Source organism: Lepisma saccharinum, chromosome 14 (genome assembly GCF_977018435.1).
Source record: "Lepisma saccharinum chromosome 14, izLepSacc3.1, whole genome shotgun sequence".
In the NCBI taxonomy this organism is placed as follows: Eukaryota; Metazoa; Arthropoda; class Insecta; order Zygentoma; family Lepismatidae; genus Lepisma; species Lepisma saccharinum.
This window is the reverse complement of record NC_139242.1, coordinates 14,108,004-14,132,643: the sequence shown is the minus strand read 5'-3', so window position 1 is coordinate 14,132,643 and position 24,640 is coordinate 14,108,004. Positions and strand designations below refer to the sequence as shown.

Here is a 24,640-nt window from a genome sequence, read left to right as displayed (position 1 = left end):
AGAAACACGAGTTATGGAAGCACTTCATGAAGTAACCTACTTCTTCTCTTATCGCAAATCTGTTCAGCAACACTGAACACTCAATCACTGAATACTGATGCAGCAGGTATGCCCAAGTATATTCTCAGCTTCAGGTTTGAATACTCACTTTTGAATTTCCAATACAACAGCAGATCCTGGTTCAGCAATGTACTGTTTTATTTCCGATTTTGAGTTAGGTTGATCCTCTGAATGAGAGTTTGCAATATTTTTATAACAAAAACTCTACAATAATGATGAATCATAACCTAATTTTCAATAAATCTTACAAAACTAAAATACAAAACTTATTAGAAGGTAAAACTCTAGTATAATCTGTACCGGTTTAAATATCGGATTTTTGCCGATGCCAATATGTCAAATTCTGCTGATTTTCATACATCTGTAATTGGCTTCGGCACATCCCTAGAGAAAACACATTGCCATAACAAAAGACAATCTTTCCTGAATTGACGACGGGAGGAGTGATAGTGCATGCACAGAGTGCCGAAGAATAAAGGTAAGCAGCAGACAGACGTGCCACAGCTCATTCGACTACAAACCAGTATAGCAGAAAGACATGTGCTGGAAAAGTGGTCACAAATGGAAGTGTGTGCCACACACTAAGCACACTGAAGTCTGCCATTCGACGCAAGGGACCAGGGCTCTTGAGTCAAGGGGTTTTATTCTTAGACGACAATGCAAGACCCCACACCGCAAGGGTCACTGCAGAACACATTCGTCCTCTGGGATGGGAGAGATCGAATCACCTGGCCTACAGCCCCGATCTTGCCCCATCAGAACTTCCTTAAATCACTGGGCACCGATTTTAACCAGGAGGGTTTCTTGAAATTGATTTCACGGTATGACAAATGTATCAATGTCAGTGGCGACTATGCGGAAAAATAGCCAAAAGATTGTGTTTTGTTATGACATTGTATTCTTCTGTTTGTAATAAAGCTTCCCTGTGAAAAAAAATGACGAAACTGACTTTCGGAACGTCGCTCGTAGATGTCTTGACTGGCTCATCCATTTGCATGTTCAAGTCAACAATCAAACCATTAAATACGGCTGCAGATACAAAAGACAAAATTTGGTGCACTAGGAGACATCAGAATACCCCATTTTTCCAGCACTTCTACCATACGTATTTATGTATATGACGTACAAATATGTATGTTCACATAAAGAATAGCTTGTGCTAGGAATTACCATGAAAAAATACTTCCAAACAACATGACAAATGACAGAATCACCTTTCTATCCTGCCAGTAGGGTGTCATGGTCAATCTGGAGATTAAGATAAAGAGATGAAGGATTCTGCTAATATATGCTGTACATGCACTAAAGAACAGAAGCACATGTGGCAGGAACCTACCGAAGAGGCAGTTGCTCTCGGGAACATGAAGGTAAAATTATTTGTACTTCATAATGAAAACAGTGAATTAATAGGGCCTATTAACATCAAATCAGATTAAAGCAACAAACTTTGCACACTGAATATGCATAAAGCATAAGTTTACTTGAAGTGACATGCCACTATCTTAACCTTTACTCTGCCGAGGGGGTCGTCAGAAAATAACCCCAGTTTCGCCGAGGCCTTTGGCGCGAATTTTAAATTCGTACACTTATTTGACAAAAAATGTTATAACTCGTAAACTATTTGACCAATCTACTTTGGGTAACTTTTGTTTTGCAGCTAAAACATCAGGGCATGCAACCGAGCAGAAATCAAAATGCCAAAGCCAGTAAGAGGTGTTGGGTGGGCCACGACCCCCAACTTTCAATGAAAAAATCATAAAAATGGGGAGTTGTGTTTCACATATTCGATAATGTAATGCACCCAGGAACATGAAATGACTTTCATTCGGTTGAGAAAGGACCATTCTTTGAAAATAAGGCTAAAGTTTGTGTCCCCATTCCAAAATAGCAGGGGAAGAGGGGGCATGGTCAAAATATCGACCAAAATACGAGTAGCACCATATATTCGATGGTCGATATATCGACCAAAATACGAGTAAAAGTAAAATATGACACCATGTGGACATTTCTGGGTTGATTCTCCAAATTCATTTCTCGAGAATAGATGGTGGATATTTATGGTTTCTGGTTTGAATCAAAAGTAAAGTGTAAACAAAGATTTCTATAAATGTGCTGTATTTAACAAAATTACAATTTATGCTTGCTTTTTTTCTTAATCTAAAGGATAAAATTAGAAATATTATTTCCAGTTACTCAAAATGTCTGTATAGTGGAAAAATGTGAGCACATTGCATAAACTTTAATTTGAAACATAAAATATATAATCTGATTGAAAGTACTTACAAAAATGTAAATGCAATGGAGTTGAATGCTTCTGGGACAGATAGTACGTGTGACAAATTCTTAGCAAATGAGCTACTTGCATCGTAGTTTTACGCTTTTTTCTGCAACATACGATTTTGTTTCCAATCTCCTAATGATTTCATTCTAGGCTTATTATCTTCATTGTCGTCATTTATGCTGACAGTTTTTCATTATGATAATGTCCACTGTTAACACTTCAATGCTATACTTGTGAGCACAGCGTTCACCCTAGGATTTAATAGTAATCGGTTTTACTTATCTAAATATTGATAATGGGCAATCCAAACACATTTGGCCCCCACTACTTGAATAAATAAAACCAAGCAGAACAGATGACACAGCAGACAGTGACAGCAGCATCCCTAGTGGTCATCAACGTAACAGCCCAGACTGGAAGCCTGACGAACGGATAACAATGAGGGTTACCAAAATTAATCAAGCAAAATAAACATGTACGCAAATAGTTAAGCATGTTTCACTTGCATATTAAGAATATAATTTATTTATTATATAATAAATAAGATAAATTTTAAATTGATACATATTTTGCAATAAATACATTGGAACCTCAATTTTATGTTTTTCTGGGGACCAAGCTGAAAAAAACTTAAAATGCAGGAAATTTTCATGGAATTTTACTATGTTGGGACCATCAAGATTAAAGGTATAATGCGGGGAAATGTTAAATCCATGAACATAAAATCAGGGTTCCACTGTATTTATACATTAAAAATTTAATATGATGGAAAAAAAACAACGGAATTCATGTGTGTGCCACTCACGTTCACACGTATACCAATAAACTTTATTGTACAACATAAAACCATTTGATATTTCGGTGACAGATTTCATACTTGGACCTCACATCCAAAACCACTGACACGACTATCAAGATAGATACAGCAAGAATTTGCATCAGTAGAGAAAGATTGAAGATCTGTTGGTTCAATCTTGAGCATAAATTGGGGATGGACCACTGCAAAATTTTTTCAGTGATGTCAATCAACGATTATAATCAACACTGTACTGATCCAATTTTAATGAAGAATCTAAATGATTTATTGAAGAAAAATTGAATACTCCACTGAAATGCAAATATTAAGACTGGTAAATTGTCAGCAATTTTATCAGTAAATAACACAAATACTATGCCAATATCAGCTGATACCAATAGGGTAACAAATAATTAGTCATATTACTAATATAAATATTTTACACACACACACGTGGAAACCGACAGACGAGACAACTAAAATTAGCAAACATATTACATTCAAGTTCCAGACTGACAATAATAACTTCTCTTATAAAAATGAAATAACAAGTTTGCTTGCAGCTTTTTGAGACAACTTTATTTTGTTAATTTAGGGAGTTTCACAACAAGGACAATAGTCACCACTCATCTGTACCAATTTATGAAAAAGAACATGACTTTATTTTATTTTTAAGGCAACAAACAAAGCTCAATGTGCCCACACACTTCTGGTATCAATTTGTATTCCTCTCTTGTGAGTCTCCTTGCCAAAAAAAAAAAAAAAACCTGAGTCCTCACTAACACATAATTCATTTAACTGATCTCACCTTCCAATTTACAACTACAACCAGAAGACACATTCACTCACTCAAACAACCAACCACTCACTCATGTTAGAACACTCACAGCAAATTTTTAAATTTGTGCTTAGGAGTCCGATTATTACGCTACATAGCTGTATTCATCTGCAGAGTTAGGAGTTCTTTCTAGGTACTGTTTTTCAATTAATGTTTCGATGCACTTTTTGATCATGGGTATTGGAGGAGCAAATGATGCTTTTGACTGACTCAGGACCTGAAATAGAAAAAGGAAAAAAAATAATGTTCTCCCACAAAACAATTCTTCAGACTATGAAGCATATTTTGTAAATTAGGAATACATATTTTATCGGGTATAAAAGAACTGAGGTCAAGTGTACACATGCATGGTGCCTCGTGAAGAGTTTTGTTAAATTGTGCAAACCAAAGGAATAAAAATATGATATTTTAAAAGTATAGTTGAGTTCTTTACACATCTCTGGTTCACTAAGACCTGAAAAATGTAAAATTTTAAGAAAGTAATAAAGAATGTTCTAAAAAAATCAAGCACAAAACATATCTTTAAAAATCAAACATATTAGAGAACAATTCCTTCAAAATTCTGTATGAAATGATTTTGAAATGTTTAAAAAGAAATACATCAAGAAATTGTGTGCTTTTACACCAATTTGCTTCTAAACACTAAAATTGGTACAGAAATTTGAATAAGAAAAAATTGGTAGAAATACCAATACTCTTAACTGAACACAAATAAAAAAGAAAGAAAAAAGTTTGTAGTAAAGACAGTTCAGCTTTCATTATGGAACTTTCAAGCTAAATGATTTTACAATGAGGTGTTTTCTACAGATGTTAAAAATGACCAAGTTGTTACAGTTACTTACATAAAAATTAACACAAAATCGTGTTACTTCCAAAATATATATCAGTGGCTTACTGCCAACATTCACAAAAAAGATGTTTGTTTTGGGCCTCATTTATTGTGTAATAATCTATACATTCCATCAAATTATAGCAGATTTAAACTATAGTTGGGAGTTCTCGTTTTCATGTTGGTTCAGTAAGTGCTACTTCCGGTTGTCACATACATAGGCAAAGTTTCCAAACAAGGAAATCTGACACTGAAATAATTTGACAATGTACAATCACCTCAAAAAGAAGTACCAGAGAGAATTGTGGTAATGCTGCATCCAATCTGATAATGTCATGCTAAGCAATGTAGTCTTGGCTAGTAAGAAAGCATGTCTGAGGCCTCCTTTCCACCCACACCTGCTACCTCCTTATCATTTGAACATGATGCAAACAAGACCTTGAATGTTCACGAACAACACAACCAACAGGAGGAGGGGTTTAAGATTCCCTGATATTCACTGAGAAGCATGGACTTCTCTTCTATAGCCGAAGGAATTAAATAGTTGATTTTTGATCTTGCCAATCGAAGTTCCCAGGTTCGATTCAAGGCCTGCACATGGATGTTTCTTGTGAATGTTCCTTCGTCAAATTTATCTAATTACTATCCATCCTGATCGTCACCAGATCATAGCATTAGCCAGAAGTGGTAGAAAAGTGACTGTATATAACAAAAAATACAAATACATTAGTGATGCGGTTGCAGATATGTTCACATATATATAAATTTCATTTTGTGTGTGCCTACCCGTAAATGTGTTCTGATTTTATTTCCTACGTGATGGCAACAATACATCAAATATAACACCATTTTTTTTAAACCTGAAAACAACTTCATGCAGATCTACTAATCAGGACTGATGTACAGTTTAATACAGGATCATTTCACTATAATGTCACCATACTAGGAAAAGAAGCGTGGCTTTACAAATGCAACATGGGGCATGAATCTACGTGTATCTGTGGGAGTTAGTCTGTAGTGACAAATGTGTCTACCTGGTGTTTTTGTGTGCGTTCGCGCACACATGTAATCTCTTAGATCAGTTAGCGTCAGTTCGAAAACAACATTTGATGTGATGATCTTGTTACAAAAAAATATGTTGCCACTATTACAACTAATGTAGGGGAATTAGAGCCAAATCAAGGCATCTGAAAACAAATGGACAATGTAATGTGTTGTGAAATCAGAGGTTCCAGGTTCAAACCATGGTTAGTCATAAATGTTTTTGTCCTATCATCATTTCATCAATTCCTTTCTCATCATCGAGATTAACATACAAGATAGAAAAGTGACTTATAAAATAACAAAAACCTTTGCTGCCTTAGTTGTCTCGTCAAGTTCCCATCGTCGAAGGTTCCGGGTTCGAGTCTCGGCTTGGACATAGGTGTGTCCATTGGGAGTGCCCTTTAACAAATCTCACCCAACAATTGTTCATTTTCATCCTTGCGACTGGGCAAGAGTGACAAAGAGAAGTTACGTTAAATAAGAAAAATGCTAGTTTCTGGAGAGATAGAAGACATCACAAAGTCTGGTCCAGGGGAAATAGTAGTATTGTGTGTCAGTAGAATAATTAGCAATTTTGCGGGGGACAGTCATATTTAATATATTCCTAAATATTAGTTACAACTCAAATGTATATTTCAAGAAATATTCAACATGTTACCAGGGTTTTTTGTCTGTTTGGTTGTAAGTGGCAGGGGAGTGTAATATCATTGCTTCCTTGAGTCGCTATAGAATAAAAGAATTAGTAGTTAGGCTCACATCTAGCCGGAGATCATATGACAGAGATGATAATTCCATTAACCCCAAACATATGGCATTGTCCTGCAATTGGTGTGGGGGGGGGAGGCGGGGAATATTTACAGGTTTGCAAGTGATAGAGGTGCTTTGCTTTGGGTAGAAAAATGTATCCTCTACACGCGTGCACATCTTTGCTCGTAATTTTGGCATTGGTTTGCACATGTTAAGAGTTTCTCACTATTTGCACGATGTTCTACAGATGGAAGTTATTAGCCTAATCAAATTAATACAGATATATTTTTGTCAGACTTCAGAGTGGTAAGGATAAAATGCTACGAGGCCAGAGGTACCAGGTGAGAATCTTGGACAGACATGAATGTAACTTCGAAACAAATCAAACAGAAAACCAATTCAAAAAAATTTTGTTTGAAATTTTAACATAACTCATGGCTGGAAGGGCCTTGACCTAGATGTTCAAACGGTAATGGGGTGACGTGGGGTCAGCACATCGAACTTTCAGCCATTGTAGGACACATTGTAGACAGTGTTACGCTACTCACTTGTAGCTCTTAATTGCCTCACGATGGTGGGTTTGCTACCGGTCCTATACACAGCACCTTAGACTGCACAGCCACAGAGGAGGACTGTTGGAAATTTTAGGCTTTTTTTTTTTTAGAAATATAAGAAAGTAATGACTGATTTAGTTTACTTTATGCTAAATAAAAAAAAAAATCAAATCAAAATTCATTATTTACATTTGGTTGCATCATAATCCATTATTAGAGTTACTTTACATGTAATTTTAAAATGTGCTTAATAATTGCAAATTTAGCCACATATTAATTTTAATAATTAGATAAAGGTTTGTTTGGGTGTTGATTGAGTCTACTTCTTATGCTGACAGACTAATCGGGTCTGGACCTAAAGGTTAAAGTGGGATCCAAATCACAATGTGCTTCCACCAGGTATCGAAGCTGAATCCCTCATTTACAAAGGTCAATGATACCACTACAACATCAGGGAGGCCTGCACGTTAATTGCTTGATAAATTTTTTACAAATTTTTCTTCATGAAATGCATGTAATCGGAAAATCGTTTGTGCTATCTTTTCTGTTTTTACAAATATATCAACAGCCATTTGAAGACCTGAGTTATGCTTAAGAAAAAGCGGGAGGGGTTCATGTCGAGACTTTTTTGGTGCTATGTATGAGAAAAGTGTCAGTGGGGATTAAGACTGATTGATTGCTTTTGTTTGTTTTCTTCACTTTTCTGCCACTTTTGGCTAATCATGAAGATGGTGGGGCACATTAGATGTTTAGTTACGGTTAAAGGGTACAATGAGAAAAAAGATTGGGAACCCCTGATCTATGCAACTTGCATGCTGTCCATATGCTTTTATGATTTTTCCTTCATCTACGATGAGTGATGATATGGTTAAATTGATGAAGGAGCACTCCTAAAGAACACCCATTCCCAGACAGCCAGTCTGAACCCGGATCCCTGGCAATGTAGTGTGCTCTGTTCACCAGTCCCCCATGTAAGACAGCAGTGTGGGTCAAGAGTTTGACTTGCATGTCTTATATTTTGATCAATGCGTGCATGTCCCTCTGCCCCCTACTCCACCCGCTTTGTGCACACACAACACAACTCACCCACACACCTGATAATTTCAAATCATGGTGCGGGTATTAGTATTGCTCTCAAGTAAAGCAAGCACATTGACTTGCTCCTTATTACAAGTCATCGAATGTAAGGGAAAAAAAGCTTCCTTTTAATCTCAATATCCAGGAGTGCTCGCCAAAAGGATGTGCACCCTAAATTAGTGTGATAAGGAAGTGTGTCTGTTTCTACAATCAGAGTTCACTGTCTTGAGATCTTAACCGTGGTTTTTTCTTTAGCCAGGGCTCGGTTCGGGTGTGGGAGGGTAAAGAAGTACTTAATGAGCTCAGTGTACTGTCATTTTACTACCAGCTTACGGAATAATTCCCGGAATATCACTTCTATAGAGGAGCCCAAGTTAAGAGTTCAGTATGGGCTGTTATGGGCTTTTCTTTTACTTTTGAGATCCCCACCCCCATTCTGTCAGAAACAAAAGTCCTTAACATGCGAAGAGAAAATAATAAATATGCAAAAAGGAGAGGAAATGTAAGGTTTTGATGGTCTACACCTTCTATTACAATTCAGAACATTAAAAAAATGTGCTTTCCTTTCTTATGTTAAGCGCGATTTCGGGAGTCAAAAATAACAGCCGTCCGCCTGTTGCCACTCGCTGCAAACACGTGTTGGGAAGAGGGAAGGGGGTGGGGAATGGCCAGGCAAAAGTTCGTGAATAGGCTTCCGTCTTGGGGTCAGGTCAAGAAATTTGTTATTTGTGTGTGCGCTTTCTCGTTTTGGGGAATTTTTCTCTGAAAACAGGCATATTGTATGCATTGGCGGATCTAGTGAGAATACCCCCAGTTCACTTGCTCTTCCCAAAGGATGACTAACTATTATAAAAAGTTAGATAGCATTATATTAAAAGAACATAAAATGATCGAGCAGTTCTTTTCCAGATAGTAAAATTTGACGCAAATGCATAAATAGGGAATAGATTTATGAGATACCTAAGTAAATTTAATCCGGGACTTGTTGCTTGAAAGGCAATAACGTTAACTGATGGACACAAAGCGAGAGTATATTAGATTTAATATTTCCAATGTCTATCTCTTTCTTTCTGTTATCATTGTTCACACAAATACAACAGAACTTCATCTATTTCACACCTCTAGTAATTGATTAATTGAGTTTTAAATTCACTATTCTGCAGCACAGATATGTTAATTGGGACTGGACGGACTTACGGTTTTATGTGAGATACGATCCTTTATATGCCTCCACCGGGTATGGAACCCTAATCCCTTAACTAATTTGCGACGACCGGGGTGCTTTGGTGTATGCCGGTATTATAATGAACACTGTTCTGTTTCAAATGAGACAGTGCACCGAAAAATGTGAAAGAGGCCTCCCCGATGGCGCAGTGGTAACGTCGTCGCCTCGTAATCAAGGGGCCGCGGGTTTGATACCCGTTGGAGACACATAGTGGTTCGGGTCCCACTTTAAACTGTAGGTCCAGTCCCGATTTGCCTTTCTGTGTATAAAGGAAAGAAAAACACTGTGATAAAATAGAGAGCAAGACGTATGAAAAGTATATTCGGAAACAGTTATTTTCAAATCTTCCTCCACGGACCGTCATTATTCTGGACCAACAGCTGCAAGAATGAACAGCTTCCCACCAAGTCATGCATTCTTGTACGTTCCTGGTCAAAGCAAACTATTGTAGGTGCCAGCACCTCCTGCTGTGACCCCACGCTTTTGATTTGATGGGCAATTGTTCTCCCATTTAAATATATGGGGAATTTGATGCTGAACGTGCTGATATTACATTAAATTGCAAGTTTAATTTCATCTTAACCTGAGAAATTATGTCGGAACATCAGTGTTGTGAAACTAAGAATTTTAATAAGATGATCGTCAATAACAGAAAAGATATCGGAACTAAAAAAAAGCCTTAAAATTTGCACAGCACTTGTTTACGTCACTTTGAATTTTCACAATTTAAATGCTTTATTGTTGTGAATCTGGTAAAGAATAATACATAATAATTCCACGCGACTTCACTTTTTTATAGTTAAATTATAGTTATATTAATTAGTTATAATTAATTAGGCTATAATTAGTTATATTAATACCCAACTCATTTTTTTTACGTGATATCATACTTTTCCTCATGGCTAGTAAATATGGTTCTCTATTTTATACATACACATTTATCGAGAAGAATAGATATTACAAAAAATATGTTACATTCTGTTTCATATCTCGCAACCTCTAGGACTTTCTTATTTACAGGAATTACAATTTTAAAAGAACGAAAATACGAGGGGGAAATGTCTGCTTCATACAAAGAAAACATATGTTATAGCTCTTTTCAGTTCTTACGGCGGGCGCTCTAGAAGCTGGCAGGGGAAGTGGGGAGCGGGAAAGAGACCAATCCAGCGCGATAAGAAACGTAGCGGCCAGTAGAACGAGTTTCACGTAGTGCTTTCTCCGGCCGCGTCGTGTGTCTCGGCGCCACTGCTGTTGTCTGGTTGGTCTGTTGCGTAATCCCCGCTCCCCACTTCCCTTGGCAGAACTAGGACCGGCCGCCGTAAGAACTGAAAAGAGCTATAATATTAAGTTATCGGATAGGGCATAGTGTATAATAATAAATATTATGCGCTTATTCACTTAATACATTTTCTCTTTGTAATTTGGGTAGTTTCCCCGATTCCTACTCCCGCCATTGAATTGCACATACTCGCAAGTTACAACAAGAGGAAACATAAAACCGTAGTGCAAAAATCTATTTTTTTTAAAATTATAGACCCATTGCAGCTAGGGACGACCAAAATAACGTCAACTTTAGTGCTCTTTGTGCACAAATATACTATATTTTGCCCGTCTGAGCTACCCTGTCGTTAATATATTAATTCTTAGGTTCAGGAGAACGAAATTTTCAGAAACTTATGACTTGCTACATAATCCTAAAGGTTTGCCAAACAATTTTTGTTATCAATTTACACGAGAAAATAACGTTTGAATAGCCATCCTATCTTGCTCCAATGTAAAGCTTAGGGCAACCAGATGACGAACGAAATTATTTAGGGACACAACAGGGCTAGCGCCTCTAGTGGAAAACTTTGACAGTGAACAGGCCCGTTGACCATTAACTTTTGTTGCGGCGTGTACTACAGCAGACGCTCGATGCGCGCTCGAGTTTTCTTGTACTCCGCACCATGCGGCAACGCTGTTGCCATAAGCCCCATACTGAACTCTTAAGTTGGGCTCACCAATAGCATTGGCAATATAGACGCCGACTGAACCAAATTTGGAGGGAAGTACGGCAAAAGACCACTCTATGAGGATATGTGATACCCATGCTGCAACTTTGGAGAAAAAAAAAAAGAAGAAAAAAAACGGAAATTATGGAGTTGGAAATTTTACACAATTACAGAAAATTTTGAACTTTGGGGTTTTTGCCCTGGTTCCCTGGACACTTAATTGTCATACATCACTTACAATGTTGCTGCTTACTCATTCTTATATGAATAATTAATTTTTTTTAAAAAAAGATGCAGTGCTTGAGGAGTTATAGCCTTCTATCTTCAATTTACCCATAGTAACAAAAGAGAAAAAGAAGGATCTTTCCAAATGGCGCTGTTAATAATAGTAACATTGGATATATTGTTTTGTAATTCGAGTAATACCTTTAGAAGTATACAAATAAACAAAAAAAGACAGAACTGTAAAGGTTTTCTGTATAATGTATTAGTTTTCAAGAAATGGCATCTTAATTCGTCCACGTAGTCTGGGGAAATTTCGAACATCGGGACTTTACGCCTGCACCACCCTCCCAACACCAATCAACTGGGTGCTCATAGGAATGCTGGGTACATGTTATTGACCTCAATCTACGATCACAGCCTTCATGGTGCTGTACTAATAACCTTTCCTCTACAACTGTGAAGATTCATTATGATTTACATATAAACACAGAAAGTACATAGAAAAAGGCTCTCACTTCGTGTATTAAAGCATTATGTCGGAGAACTTTGCGAGATTTCATTATCCTCACAATAGCAGCCTGTAAGTAAAGTTTTCGGTCTTCCTCAACAGCCGAGATGGTTTGCTCCACTTCCTGAGCAGATTCTCGTTGTAAGTTTGCAGCTATACGAAACTTCGTCCTCTTGTTTGTGTACTCCAGATTCAGTGTTAGTACAGTTTCAGGGGTCAACACCTGAAATTAAAATCAGTGACGTAAAAAAGCAGAAAATCTGTTCACTACTTGAGAGAAAATCAGTCCCTGGAAAAACACTACACAAATCATTTACCGTACACAGTTGAGGTTGGTTCAGGTTTTACTTTTTCCCTTCAATGAATCGAGGGAAATTTTAGTATCCCCTTACCAAAATACACAAATACAATAAGAAAATTTAAATTTTACACAAAAATTCCTATTTGAGTAGCTCCTGTGCCCCCTGCAATAAACCAAACTGAATAAAAAAAATCTAAAATGTACTATTTTTAGGTTCCCACAATCATGCAAAATTGTGTTCATAATTATTCAAGATTTCATCTCAAAAAATAAAAGTTGAAAACCCACAAAAGTACGGAATTGAAAAAAATGCAAGTGAAAGTTCGTCTATTGCATTTTGGTTTATGAAGTACCTAGACCTTCCTGTGTATTCTTTCCAATTAACGGGTACTAAATAGACTTTGTTAACTAATGTGTGAGCAACAAGAGACTGTGCAGCAACATAAAAAAAATGTTATCTTAAATTTGATGGGAGTGAGGGTTATCAAGTTTTACTCCCAAGCTGTCTGTATAATTGTATTATGGAGTACTAAAACAAGCATCATAGGTATTGAAGCGGTAAACTAGGTACCATGCATAAACATTGTGTGTCATACTGTTGCAAAACTGTTTCCTGTTTTCTTTGCTGTGAACTAAAAAATGGTTGAACAGATGGAATTCCATGAAAAGGAATTTGAATAAATTACCATTCCTCCTCCCCCTTCTTCTACTTCTAATTGTGCTTGCACTGAGATGGAATGTCAACATTATACTTACTGTGAAAGCCATTGCCATTCCATCCAAATTGACGATGAATAGTTCTCATTCATTTCTGTGCATTTAAAAAGCTCGTGGTTTAAAAACCATATTGATAAAAAAATATGATCACCTTTTGACCAAATTCCAATACTTGCATTGCATTGTAATTCATATGTATACTCATGTTCAGATCAAGTGGCACATCAACTGCCCAACCTTGTGAACAGGAGTGTACATAAATGAACCAAAACAACACAAGTGAAATATCACCTGTAGCTTTGGAGAAATAACATGTTAATTGTTATCACATGGTGCAGGTACATACAGAGTGCCCTTCACGGTCGAGGTGGCTGTGGAGCTGTGGAGAGTGCACCTGCCGTCATTTAGACCCACAGCTGTATGCTGACCTTGGCACTAGATGCATATGCTTCATATGAAGCACATGCTTCAGTATTCAGATAGTTGGTGTCCAGTTTGCACATGTTTCTGAAGTGTTAAGGTGTTAGCAAGTGTTTTAGATTGTTTTGTTTTAGTTTACGTATTACTGGTGTTTTTCTGCTGTCTAATAATGCCACATACAATTTAAAACAATGCATTTTTATGTACGACTCTTACGTCATTACGAATTCTTGTAGGGAGTCGGAAGGTGTGTGGCAGCAGAATTCCCAGATGATCCTGTTCCACACAGAAACAATGTTCGAGAACATATGAGCAAATTTAGGGAAACTGGATCTGTTATCGATAAGAAACGAAGGGTGAAACTGTGTGTGCTTACTAGGGAGAAACTAGACGACGTTGGAGCATGATTGGCGCACACTTTTACCCCCCCCCCCCCCCAGCACATTTGCACGACATCTGTATGGCGAGCTACCAAGTTTTTAAACCTGAAGCCAAACACTAGAAGAATTAAAAGAAAATACTGTATTTACTCATGTATAATGCGTACTTTTTTCCAAAATTTTTGCTCCTACAAACTGTGGTGCGTATTATGCACGGAATAATTCAGCCAAAATGAAACCATACAGGGTCATTTTATGAATTTGGGACACTTGCATCGATTTTTCATATTTTCGGAACCCTATCATGTTACATATCGTTGTAAAGCTTAAATCCTACAGTTTCTGAATATGACAACAGTATTCCATTCAAGATAACGACACTAACGTGAAATGCAGTTGAAATAAGTTCATCACAAAATGAAGGAATGAAAGAAAACATAAGGAAAAAGAAAACAATAATTAAAATGTATTACTGGTAAAATAATTATATATGGAGTGTGTAAATTCCTTAATGGAAGAAATCTTGTGCTGCTAACTACTAGTTTGAAGGTCCTGAATGTGCCTTGTATAAATGTTACATTAGTCACGGAAAAAGTATATATTTTGAAGTTCTTTTAGAAAAAGTAAAGTAGAAATGAGCAAAACCAAGTATAAAAGTTTGAAGGCCATTTCACACGATTCTTCACTTTGGAATGTAATGTTCTGCGCATTATACACGCACACGTACTATACAAGTGTAAATATGGTGTCTGGAGAGTAATTGAAGCAATATTGGAAGAGGAACTGATATGTGTTAGTGAAAATTTCCTTAAAAAATGTCATAAATGTGTGGAAGCAGGAGGACATCATTTGCAACACCTCTTGTAACAAGGCACGTGCCCATTTTAATTTTAACTGCCATGTAATTGTACGAGCTTATTTCATTACATAGCTAGCGGTTCCATTTACGTGGATGTAGCATCCAACTAGCCGGCAGACGTGCTCTCGCTGTCCGGTGTAATAGCCACTGCTCCGCGAAAGACTCAACCGTGAAAGGCACTGTATATAACAACCCTTTAAGGTTAAGCAAAAATTGTGGTCAAATGAATTGATATAGTTGCAATGGAATAATAACATCAGAACAGTGATAACTATTCTAAATTCTACAAATGTTCAGCCATTAGTATCAGATCAAACTGCTATTGAAGCAGCCCTAATATAAACCTGCAGTAATGAAAAATTTGGAATCATCAACTATTAACATGAGAAAATCAGTGTTTAACTGACTTTGTGTGACTTTCGATCAACTGTGAATCACTGCTCTTTGCAATGTTGAATCAGTGTCAAACAAGGATGAGCTGATCTCTCTTTGAATTAACATTTATGATAATACTCTTACCAATATCCACTAAAAAAAAGTACATTTCAAGTAGTTTGGAATATTTACAAATGTTATTATAAGTAAAAGAAGCCGCAGTAGTCTAGTCAGTAAGGTGTCTGATTTCCACGTGGGAGACCAGGGTTCGATTCCTGGGGAGGATGATCTGTTGGAATTTTTCCGACCTTGTCCCTGAATAAAGTGGCTCTTGAAACCAGGGACCTGGGGGCAACCCAGGGTAGTAAAGGCAGCCAAAGCATGGTGCTGGTTACATCACCTCCAAAATGGCTGAGGTCGAGAACGTGTGGGGGCCCTATCCCCACATCCCCTAAATGTGCCTTCCTGGCAAAGTGCTATATGCAGGGGGAACTTTACATTTCCTTTACGTTACAAGTAAAAATTTTCCATGGAAACTTGAATACATCAATCTAGCAGAATTTTATTTTTAATAATAATCAGAATATTAAAAATAGATGTTATCACGAAATCCATTTCTTCACACAACAGTGCAAAATGTGCATTCTGAATAACTTCCAGGATATTTAAAGACACCACAAGAATGTTATGAAGATCTGAAAAGTATCAGTGATTACATTCTAACTGATAACAATACCACTATTATCAGTTTCTGACCAACCCTAATGTCAGATGATCCAAGTCAAGAAAATTGAATATTGTTTGAGTTTTACATTCAAGTGCCAAACTAAATACATACAAAACCTGATACTTTGCAAATCAAAAGACAGTACTTCCTGAGCATACATTTCATGCAGCTGAATGGGACAAAGTTTTGTAAATTACTTAACTTAAATAGGTTCACATGCAATAAATGAAATTAACTATGCACAACTTTAATGGACAACTGATGCTTACCTCTGTATTACTAATCAACAATTTACTCTCCAATAAGCTGACTATGTTCTTTTTGAACTGATCATTATTTAAATGTGATGTCTCCTGGATTTCGTGGCAAGTAAGTGCGTTTGTTTTTTCAAAGAGTAGAAGAATGGCCATCTGAAAGGTCTGCATTGTAATTATGTACGTCTTCTTTAAGTAGCTAAGTTTTAGTTCACCTGTAAATATAATGCAGTAATATTAATACAACACAAGTATCATTCTATTCTGATATGAAATTAAAAATAATTAATAATGACAAATCTAAATCTGTATTGCTTACTATCAGATAATATTACAACTGCCAAAAAAGGGAAAGTCATTTCCTATACATAAATAGTAGGAACTGTATCCTCTGTGATAAGGATACCAGAAATGGTAACGGAAAGAAAAACTAGGAAGAAGAAAATGTATGAAGATAAATGTACACATAGGAACTGGTAATAGTATTAATTCTCTCTCACGCACACTCATTAGAAGATGAATTCTTCCTGCTAGAAAAGCACCTATAAGGAAGGTCATTTCTACGTTTCTTGTCGGGACTGATTTTTTTTTTTCAAACAACTTGCCATGTGCAGCAGTTGTGCGTCCTTGGGAGAATAGAGCCACAACCCTACCCTCCCTCCAACGCAGGTTACAACCTGCTCATTCGTGTCTGAGTGTTGCTAGAGTGATGAGCGAACAGAAGGTGCCGCGGAGCATGGAACAACGCATTGTGATCAAATTTCTCATTGGAGAAAACGTCCAGCCATCTGAAATTTTGCAGACTCAAACAACAGTATGGGGAAGAGTGGGAAATTTTCGTGATATTGTTTCTAATTATAATTTAATTTAATATAATTCGTCTTATGTAACCTGTGTGTTTGAGTCGTGTAAGTACTTCAGAGAGGGAAGAGACCATGGGGAGAATGAACCACATGATCGTCTGTTCTCCCAGACCCAAGAAAGCGTGGAGAACCCATTCGGTAAGAAAAGTGATGGCAACGTTTTCTTGGGAATGGCAGGGGGTTATCCATGTAGATTTTATTACAGATGCCAGAACAGTCACTGCAGCTTATTACTCAGAACTCCTGACAACAGAAGTGAAGGAAAAGATCTGATCCAAGCGAAAGAGAGGTGGAAAGTGGGTAGCCTTACTTCAAGACAATGCACGGCCTCATACAGCCAAAACAACTATGGCAACCATCAGCAAATTGAAATGGGACCTTCTGCCATGCCCATCATACAGTCCCGATTTGGCCCCAAGTGATTTCCACCTGTTTGGAAGGCTTAAATCAGACTTGGAACATCATCGGCAGTGTTCAGGAGTGGATACGCAGCCAACCGAAAAACAAAAGGGCATTAGGATGCTTCCAGAACGATGGAAAAAATGTATGGACTCTGGAGGGGAGTACTTTGAAGAGTGACAAGTGCAAATAAATTTGACAATAAAGGATTTGGTAAAAAAAAAAAAACAGTCCTGGTCATATTTGAATGACCTAGTATTATTTGTTAAAAAGTGCTCATATTTAATTTTTGATGATATTTTGCTTTTTTACCCACCAGTTCTTGCTTGTCACTGAAGACAAGGCAAAAAACAAAAACATAAGACCAATAATAAAAATTTGGTGTTTCCCTGGCAGCACATTTTATGCAAAAATATTTTGGCCACACAATTTGCCAGTGAATCTAGCTCAGATAAGGAGCAACAACCTCAAGGGAAACTTATTTTCAATACTCTAACAACTACTAAGCAGATACCATTCACTATGAGATGCAGCATCTTTCTGTCATTGGCAAATTGTTTCTTTTCACTTTATGCACTTCTTGAAAGGAGGCTGCAATTGTTATTCTGAAGCCAGGCACAAATAAAACCACAGCTTCTAGTTATAGGGATATAACTTAAACTAGCAGTGTGTTCAGGGTGATGAAATGAAATGCATTTCGTCAACAGGCATCTTGGAGGCAAACTCCTTGATCAGTAATTTTTAATTTCGTCAACAGCCATCTTGGAGGCAAACTCCTTGATCAGTAATTTTTAATGTGGGTTTCACCCCAACCATTCAACACTTGCACTGGTAAATACATATCAAGGATACTTTCTTGAACAAGGAGCATCAGCTTTGACCTCCAACAGACTTATGACACGATGTGGTGATTATGACACGATGTGGTGATTTGGTATCTTTAAGTAAATCCACTCTTGGGGTGTACATAGCCACCTGCGTATTTCATTCAAAACTTTCTGTGTCCACGTTGGGAACTCCTTTTCTACACTTATATACAAGAGAACGGTATCCTGCAGGTTGTTTGCTTAGTAGCTGCCAATGTACATGGTCTACTCTATGTAGACAACATGGGCAATTTTTTATTCCTCATGGAATCTTTTGTCAGTCTCCTGTCAACTCCAACTGATGATAAACTGTTTGGTTGAGTGGTCCTCCCAAACTGGTTTCATTTTCTCCTCGGAGAAGACTGTGCATGTTAATTCTGTTGCCAACACACTTACCATCTTAATCCTGACCTGTATGAACAGACCTGATAAGAGAAAACTGGCAATCACATCTCTGTCAGTTCCAGTACTAGTACTCTCTCTTGCCTGCAACTACTGAACCTTTTCCATGTGTTAGACACACATCTTGGAGTCTTGCGATTTTACCATTCCCTCATTAAGTCAAAGCTCAATTATGTATGTGCTGTTTATTCCTCTACTCATCTTCCTTGACTTGGCATTCTCAACACTTCATCATGCTAGTATTTGTCTGTGTTCTGGTGCATTTTTACACCGGTTAATTCATCAGCTTGTACATAAACATCAGAGCCTTTGTTGTCTTTGCAAAGATAACAACTTATCCTTAATTATTGCCTCCGTCTGGATTCTATGCCTTCCCACCAATGATACCACACACTCTGGCAAGAAGACTACGTACCACATACATTCTGTTATCATTAGTGCTCACACAGGTGAGATCTTTTCAGCACTGTGTTGATAGCATTCTGCCTGGTGTTTCTCTCATCGCTATACATTTCCCCACTTCAGAATTCCCTGCATGACTCATACACCTGTCCCTAACTGTTCTGCAAAAGGCACAAACACTCACGGTCGAATACCAGCAACGGTTTTTAGAGTTTCAATCACAGTGACCCAATTTTACTGGTTACTATCAGGATGGGTTCGAATCCTTTGAATCAGTGGATTGGTATTTCATTGTCAACTTGCAACCGTACAACTTTTCTTGACATCCTGTTTTCCATCTACACGACAGAACACTATGCAATCCTAAATGCTGAAGGTTACACACTTTGCAGACAGTCATCATTTGTTGATTCCGATAGTGTGCTTTAGAGTCTGGAATCACTCTTTCATAGACACACTCTCGTGCAGTACAAGTGCTGACATCCTATTCCACTGGATCCCAACTCTCATGGGCAACAGGAACAAAGCAGTTGAAGCTGCTGCTAAGTCTGCTGAAGCAGGCAACAATGTGCTGGTTTTCCTTGTATGGAGAGTGGGATGAGGTAATGGGGAACAAGCTCAGTGCTGTAAAGCCCAACATTGGTGCATGGCATTTCTCATCCCTTCCCTCCCATAAGGGGTATTACTAACTTCGCTTCGCACTGAGAACAACAGTCAAACCCATAGTCATTCAAGGACTTAACCCTCTGCTCTACCAGCCATGTATGTAATGTTATTTTCACTATTTGTTCCGTTCTTATGGTCTTAATAGAGTTTTGTGGTAAAGTATTCTGCATAATATTCATGACAAGACCTATTACATCCCTCTTACTGTACGTTATGATTTTCTGTAGCAATTACTTCCGTGTTGTACTTTAATTCCACCGTATTAATTTCCTGTGTTTCACCAAAATAACAAATCCAAAATTCTCGACTTTTTCTTAACATTTTTTTCCCTTAACATTTATTTAATCGGCCCCTACTTAGGTATAGTTGGAAATTAAGAACATATATATTTTTATTCAATATATAACCCCTACCACAAGGCCGGTTGAGAAGAAAACCGAAGCTGTACTTTAACAAGAGATTTGGACTTGCAAAATGAAAACAAAATTGAAAGTACTGTTGTGCATATTTTTGGTTTTACTGGGAATTTTTCGGACATATTTTTATTTTTCCATGATATAATTACATACATATTTTACAGTTTTATAGGACATAAAAGACCATGGCCCTGGTAATCAGTATGGCTAACCACTTAACCACTGTTGGATACTGAACTGCCTCATCACCACAAGCTTGCACAAGTTACAATGCTTTCTTTCATGTGCGACTTGAATTTCGATGAACGGAATTTGTTCTTTTCGTTACTCTTCTTCATACTATGTGTAGTGCTTAGAAAAGTTGTTACATTCCAACAACTGCAGGTTACAATAAAATGTGTAGTTTATACATAAGTAAGCTTTAACAAATTATCTAAACGGTTCTGATACATCTTTCCGAGTTAACAAATATCTGAACATTAAAAAGTATAAATTTTAAACATTCCACCATCAGTTACATACATAAAGGTTAGTACATTAACATATCTCTAATTTCTAATTGGCGTTCGTTCATTTACGCCAATTTTTAGTACATCAGAACAATCAACTCTCGGTCATGACAAATATTTAAGTTTTCAACTTTTAAACTTTGCACCTGATACATTTTTCTTTCTTTCTAATTGATTTATCAAATAAAGCAAGAGCATAACAAAGTACACAGATTAACTAGACATTTGTGATAGTGTACGTACATCAGAACTGTTGCTGAGAAAACCGTTCATAGTAGTTCTACACAATAAAAGTTCATTTTATCATCTTCTTTTTTCATTCATGATATTTTCCTAGGACAGATACATGAATGAACTGCTGAGGTTCATCTCAGCCATTGTATCTCAGCTCAACTTCAACGTTACAATTACTTGAGAAACGTGACGTATTACAATGTAACAAACGCCATTCTTAATGAATGTTTTGCAGTAAAATAAAATTGGGTTTCCATTTAAAAAAACATAAGTTTGTGTTGAAAATCGTACTTCCTTATGCAGAAGAACGTATTTCGTCCACTAATTACATGAGCCCATCTCATACCTTTATATCTGCAAAAGCAGTCTTTCAATATTTTGAAGAGACAGAGCCGAATCTGTAAAAGTTATGCTTTTCCATTTCTCTACTTCTAACCTAAGATCCGATTATTCACTGACAAAGCTCCATGTCGTGCAGTATGTAATTCTGGACTCGCCACATCCTGTAGGGATTTTCCACTCAGGATAGAAGCTTCTGTCCTTTCATCGAAAGGTAAGAACAAAGGTTAAGGAATGAGTATAAAACATCGTACAAGGTCAAACTCGGCCTCAGATGGCATTAAGAATTCGTACAGTAAAGTGGGTGCAGGATAGTGGTAATTCGAGGCACAAAGAACCTAAGGTGTGAGACACCTCAGTAGGTTGCACCTCGAACCAAGGACAATTCATGGATTAACACCATCTCGGTCGGATCTAGGTAAGTGTGGAGAGAAATCAGCTCTGTCATCTTCTTCTTTCTTCTCCTTCACAAATAAGGCAATTTGACATTATAAAATGAAACCTCTCGCATTGCTCAATTAGTTACATCCCTAGTGACTCCAAGATTCCCTAGTTATAAATTGAGTCACACTTCAATTCATTATTGTTCATGAAATATTTCCAATGGTAATTTTAGGTGACTCACCTTGTATACACTTTGAAATTTTAAATAATGTAAATATGTGCTTTGTACAAAATAAATAATGACATCAGTGGGGAAAAAATGAGCCACACATTGGTGTACATAACTGAATAGCACAAGTTTCATTACATATTATCTTACCTTGACATAGATGATGCAGCCATGTGAGTTTCCTGCCACTGAAATGGTTGTGGTAAAAGTTTTCAAACTGAAAGAAACAATATGAATTAAGTATTGTGTCACACATATTAAAAGGTAAAATGCTTTGGAATTTTTTGTGTGTATCTTTCTCAAGGGCTACAAATCTTTAAGTAGACTGCATGCAGGATTCACAATCCTGGTACTCATGGTATCAGGTTTGAGTTCTGGCATGGATATGGGTGTTCATTTCCAAGTGGTCCTTCACCAATTCCATATGTGCATTATTCATCACCATTGTGATTAGCCTACAGATGTGGAAAAATGACGTCAAATATGAAAAATACAAAATTCTTACTTACAAGCTACAAAAACACACGTTTTTAAAGGATACTAGAAAATTGCATACATACTATTATTAAATACGGAGAAACTAGTACTCACTTTTATCCGCGAAGCTGTTTTTTCTTGCTTTTCGATTAATTTCAGTGGCCACTGCCACCATCCTCGTTGGAACTTGCTGCGCTGTTGCTTGGCGTGCGTCTTTTGTTCGTAGTTCTCTGGCTGCCGTTAGGTGCGCTGCTAGGTGCGCTGTGCGTCTTGGTGCGTCGTCTGCTATTTCCGGGCGATAACTGCTGCAGTAGTGGAATCCAAGTATGGTGCGCTTGCCCGCTATCGATGTTTAGTTCGTGCGGGAAGTGCATTATGGCGTGCGTTTCCTTGATTTTGGTGTCTATGAGCGTGTGGGCAGTGTGTTTGACTCGAACCTTTTGAATTTTATGGCTATTGTATTTGATATGTCTAGCAAGACCAGTAGTGGGTTGGGCTTTTTTCGCATCTGCTAGGTGCTGTTGGATTCTTTCATTGACAGATCTGATGGACCTGCCGATGTAATGAGCCTTGCATTCACACTCTGCATCATATACACCTGGGTTGTCAAGGGGGAGAGGAAGTACCGTTTGTGAAAGAATGAAAGAATCCAACAGCACCTAGCAGATGCGAAAAAAGCCCAACCCACTACTGGTCTTGCTAGACATATCAAATACAATAGCCATAAAATTCAAAAGGTTCGAGTCAAACACACTGCCCACACGCTCATAGACACCAAAATCAAGAAAACGCACGCCATAATGCACTTCCCGCACGAACTAAACATCGATAGCGGGCAAGCGCACCATACTTGGATTCCACTACTGCAGCAGTTATCGCCCGGAAATAGCAGACGACGCACCAAGATGCACAGCGCACCTAGCAGCGCACCTAACGGCAGCCAGAGAACTACGAACAAAAGACGCACGCCAAGCAACAGCGCAGCAAGTTCCAACGAGGATGGTGGCAGTGGCCACTGAAATTAATCGAAAAACAAGAAAAAACAGCTTCGCGGATAAAAGTGAGTACTAGTTTCTCCGTATTTATATACTACCGCGTCTCTCTTTTCCCAATCATGAATACTATTATTGTCATGAATATCATGCTACATCTACGTCATGAATTTTACTGTGGTAGAGCATCAACTGAAATAAACACTATGAGAAGGAACAAATTAATTGTTACTTTAGGGATATAGGCTGATATTAGTATATTGGTAAAATCTCCAAAAAAATTACTGATTCAATATTTCTACAACGTACTATGTAATTTAGTGCAAAATTCTGTCACATTAAATATACATAAGAAAATTCAGCATACTTTGAATATCCCAGTTTTGTAAAGTAAATGCCTAAATACACTCATGCTCATAAATTAAGGATAATAGATGTTTTGGTGCCCCACGATACAGCACTGAAACAATCTAGTTGTGGGAGCACAGACACATGTTGAACACACAAGAAAGACATCCACATACCCTGTTTAACCCTGTTTATTGCAGAAAACGTGAGAAAAACCAAAGAGCGCACATATGATACAAAGCAAGGGAGATTGTAAAATGTTGTTCCACAGTTCTTTGAGCACGTGCACAGGTTTCAGTATGGAATGTGATGCCCTTGCACATTGACACATGCAGTACAACGGCTTGGCATACTCTGGAGGAGGTTGTCGAGCAGCTGCTGGCGTATGGCCTCCCATTCTTGCACCAGTGCCTGTCGGAGCTCCTGAAGAGTCCGAGGAGGTGGAAGACGTGCGGCAACACGTTGGCCTAGAGCATCCCAAGCATGTTCGATTGGGTTGAGGTCGGGGGAATAGGCAGGCCACTCCATTTGTATGATGTCTTCTGTTTGAAGGTACTCCTCCACAATAGCAGCTCCGTGTGGCCTGGCATTGTCATCCATCAGGAGGAACGTAGGACCGACTGCACCTCTGAAAAGACGAACGTAGTCTTGCAGAATAACATCCCAGTACACCTGACATGCTACAGTACCTCTGTCGAAGATATGCAAGGGGGTACGTGAACCCAGGATAATGCCACCCCGCACCATGACAACACTACCTCCATACTGGTCCCTTTCAACGATGTTACCGAGTCGGTATCTGGTTCCTGGTTCACGCCAGGTGGTTACACGACGAGAATCAGTGTTGAGACTATACGTGGACTCATCGGTGAAGAGTACCTGAGACCATTCTTCCATTGTCCATCT

General features: G+C 37.8%; 1 protein-coding gene across 3 annotated transcripts in view; it reads right to left on the bottom strand.

The window, feature by feature from the left end:
• Positions 1-3,105: 3,105 nt before the first annotated feature.
• The window catches only part of Cul2 (cullin 2), a 164,297-nt gene continuing 142,762 nt past the window's right edge, over positions 3,106-24,640 (bottom strand). The window contains exons 12-15 of one of the 3 annotated variants that reach the window (XM_083135160.1): positions 22,068-22,134; positions 16,224-16,423; positions 12,183-12,398; positions 3,106-4,192 (exon numbers count right to left, since the gene is read on the bottom strand). In XM_083135160.1, the coding sequence (XP_082991286.1) occupies positions 4,061-4,192; positions 12,183-12,398; positions 16,224-16,423; positions 22,068-22,134 (615 nt within the window). In that variant the 3' untranslated portion in view covers positions 3,106-4,060. The remainder of the gene's footprint in view (positions 4,193-12,182; positions 12,399-16,223; positions 16,424-22,067; positions 22,135-24,640) is intronic. The other 2 variants (XM_083135158.1, XM_083135159.1) reach the window with 2 other exon arrangements.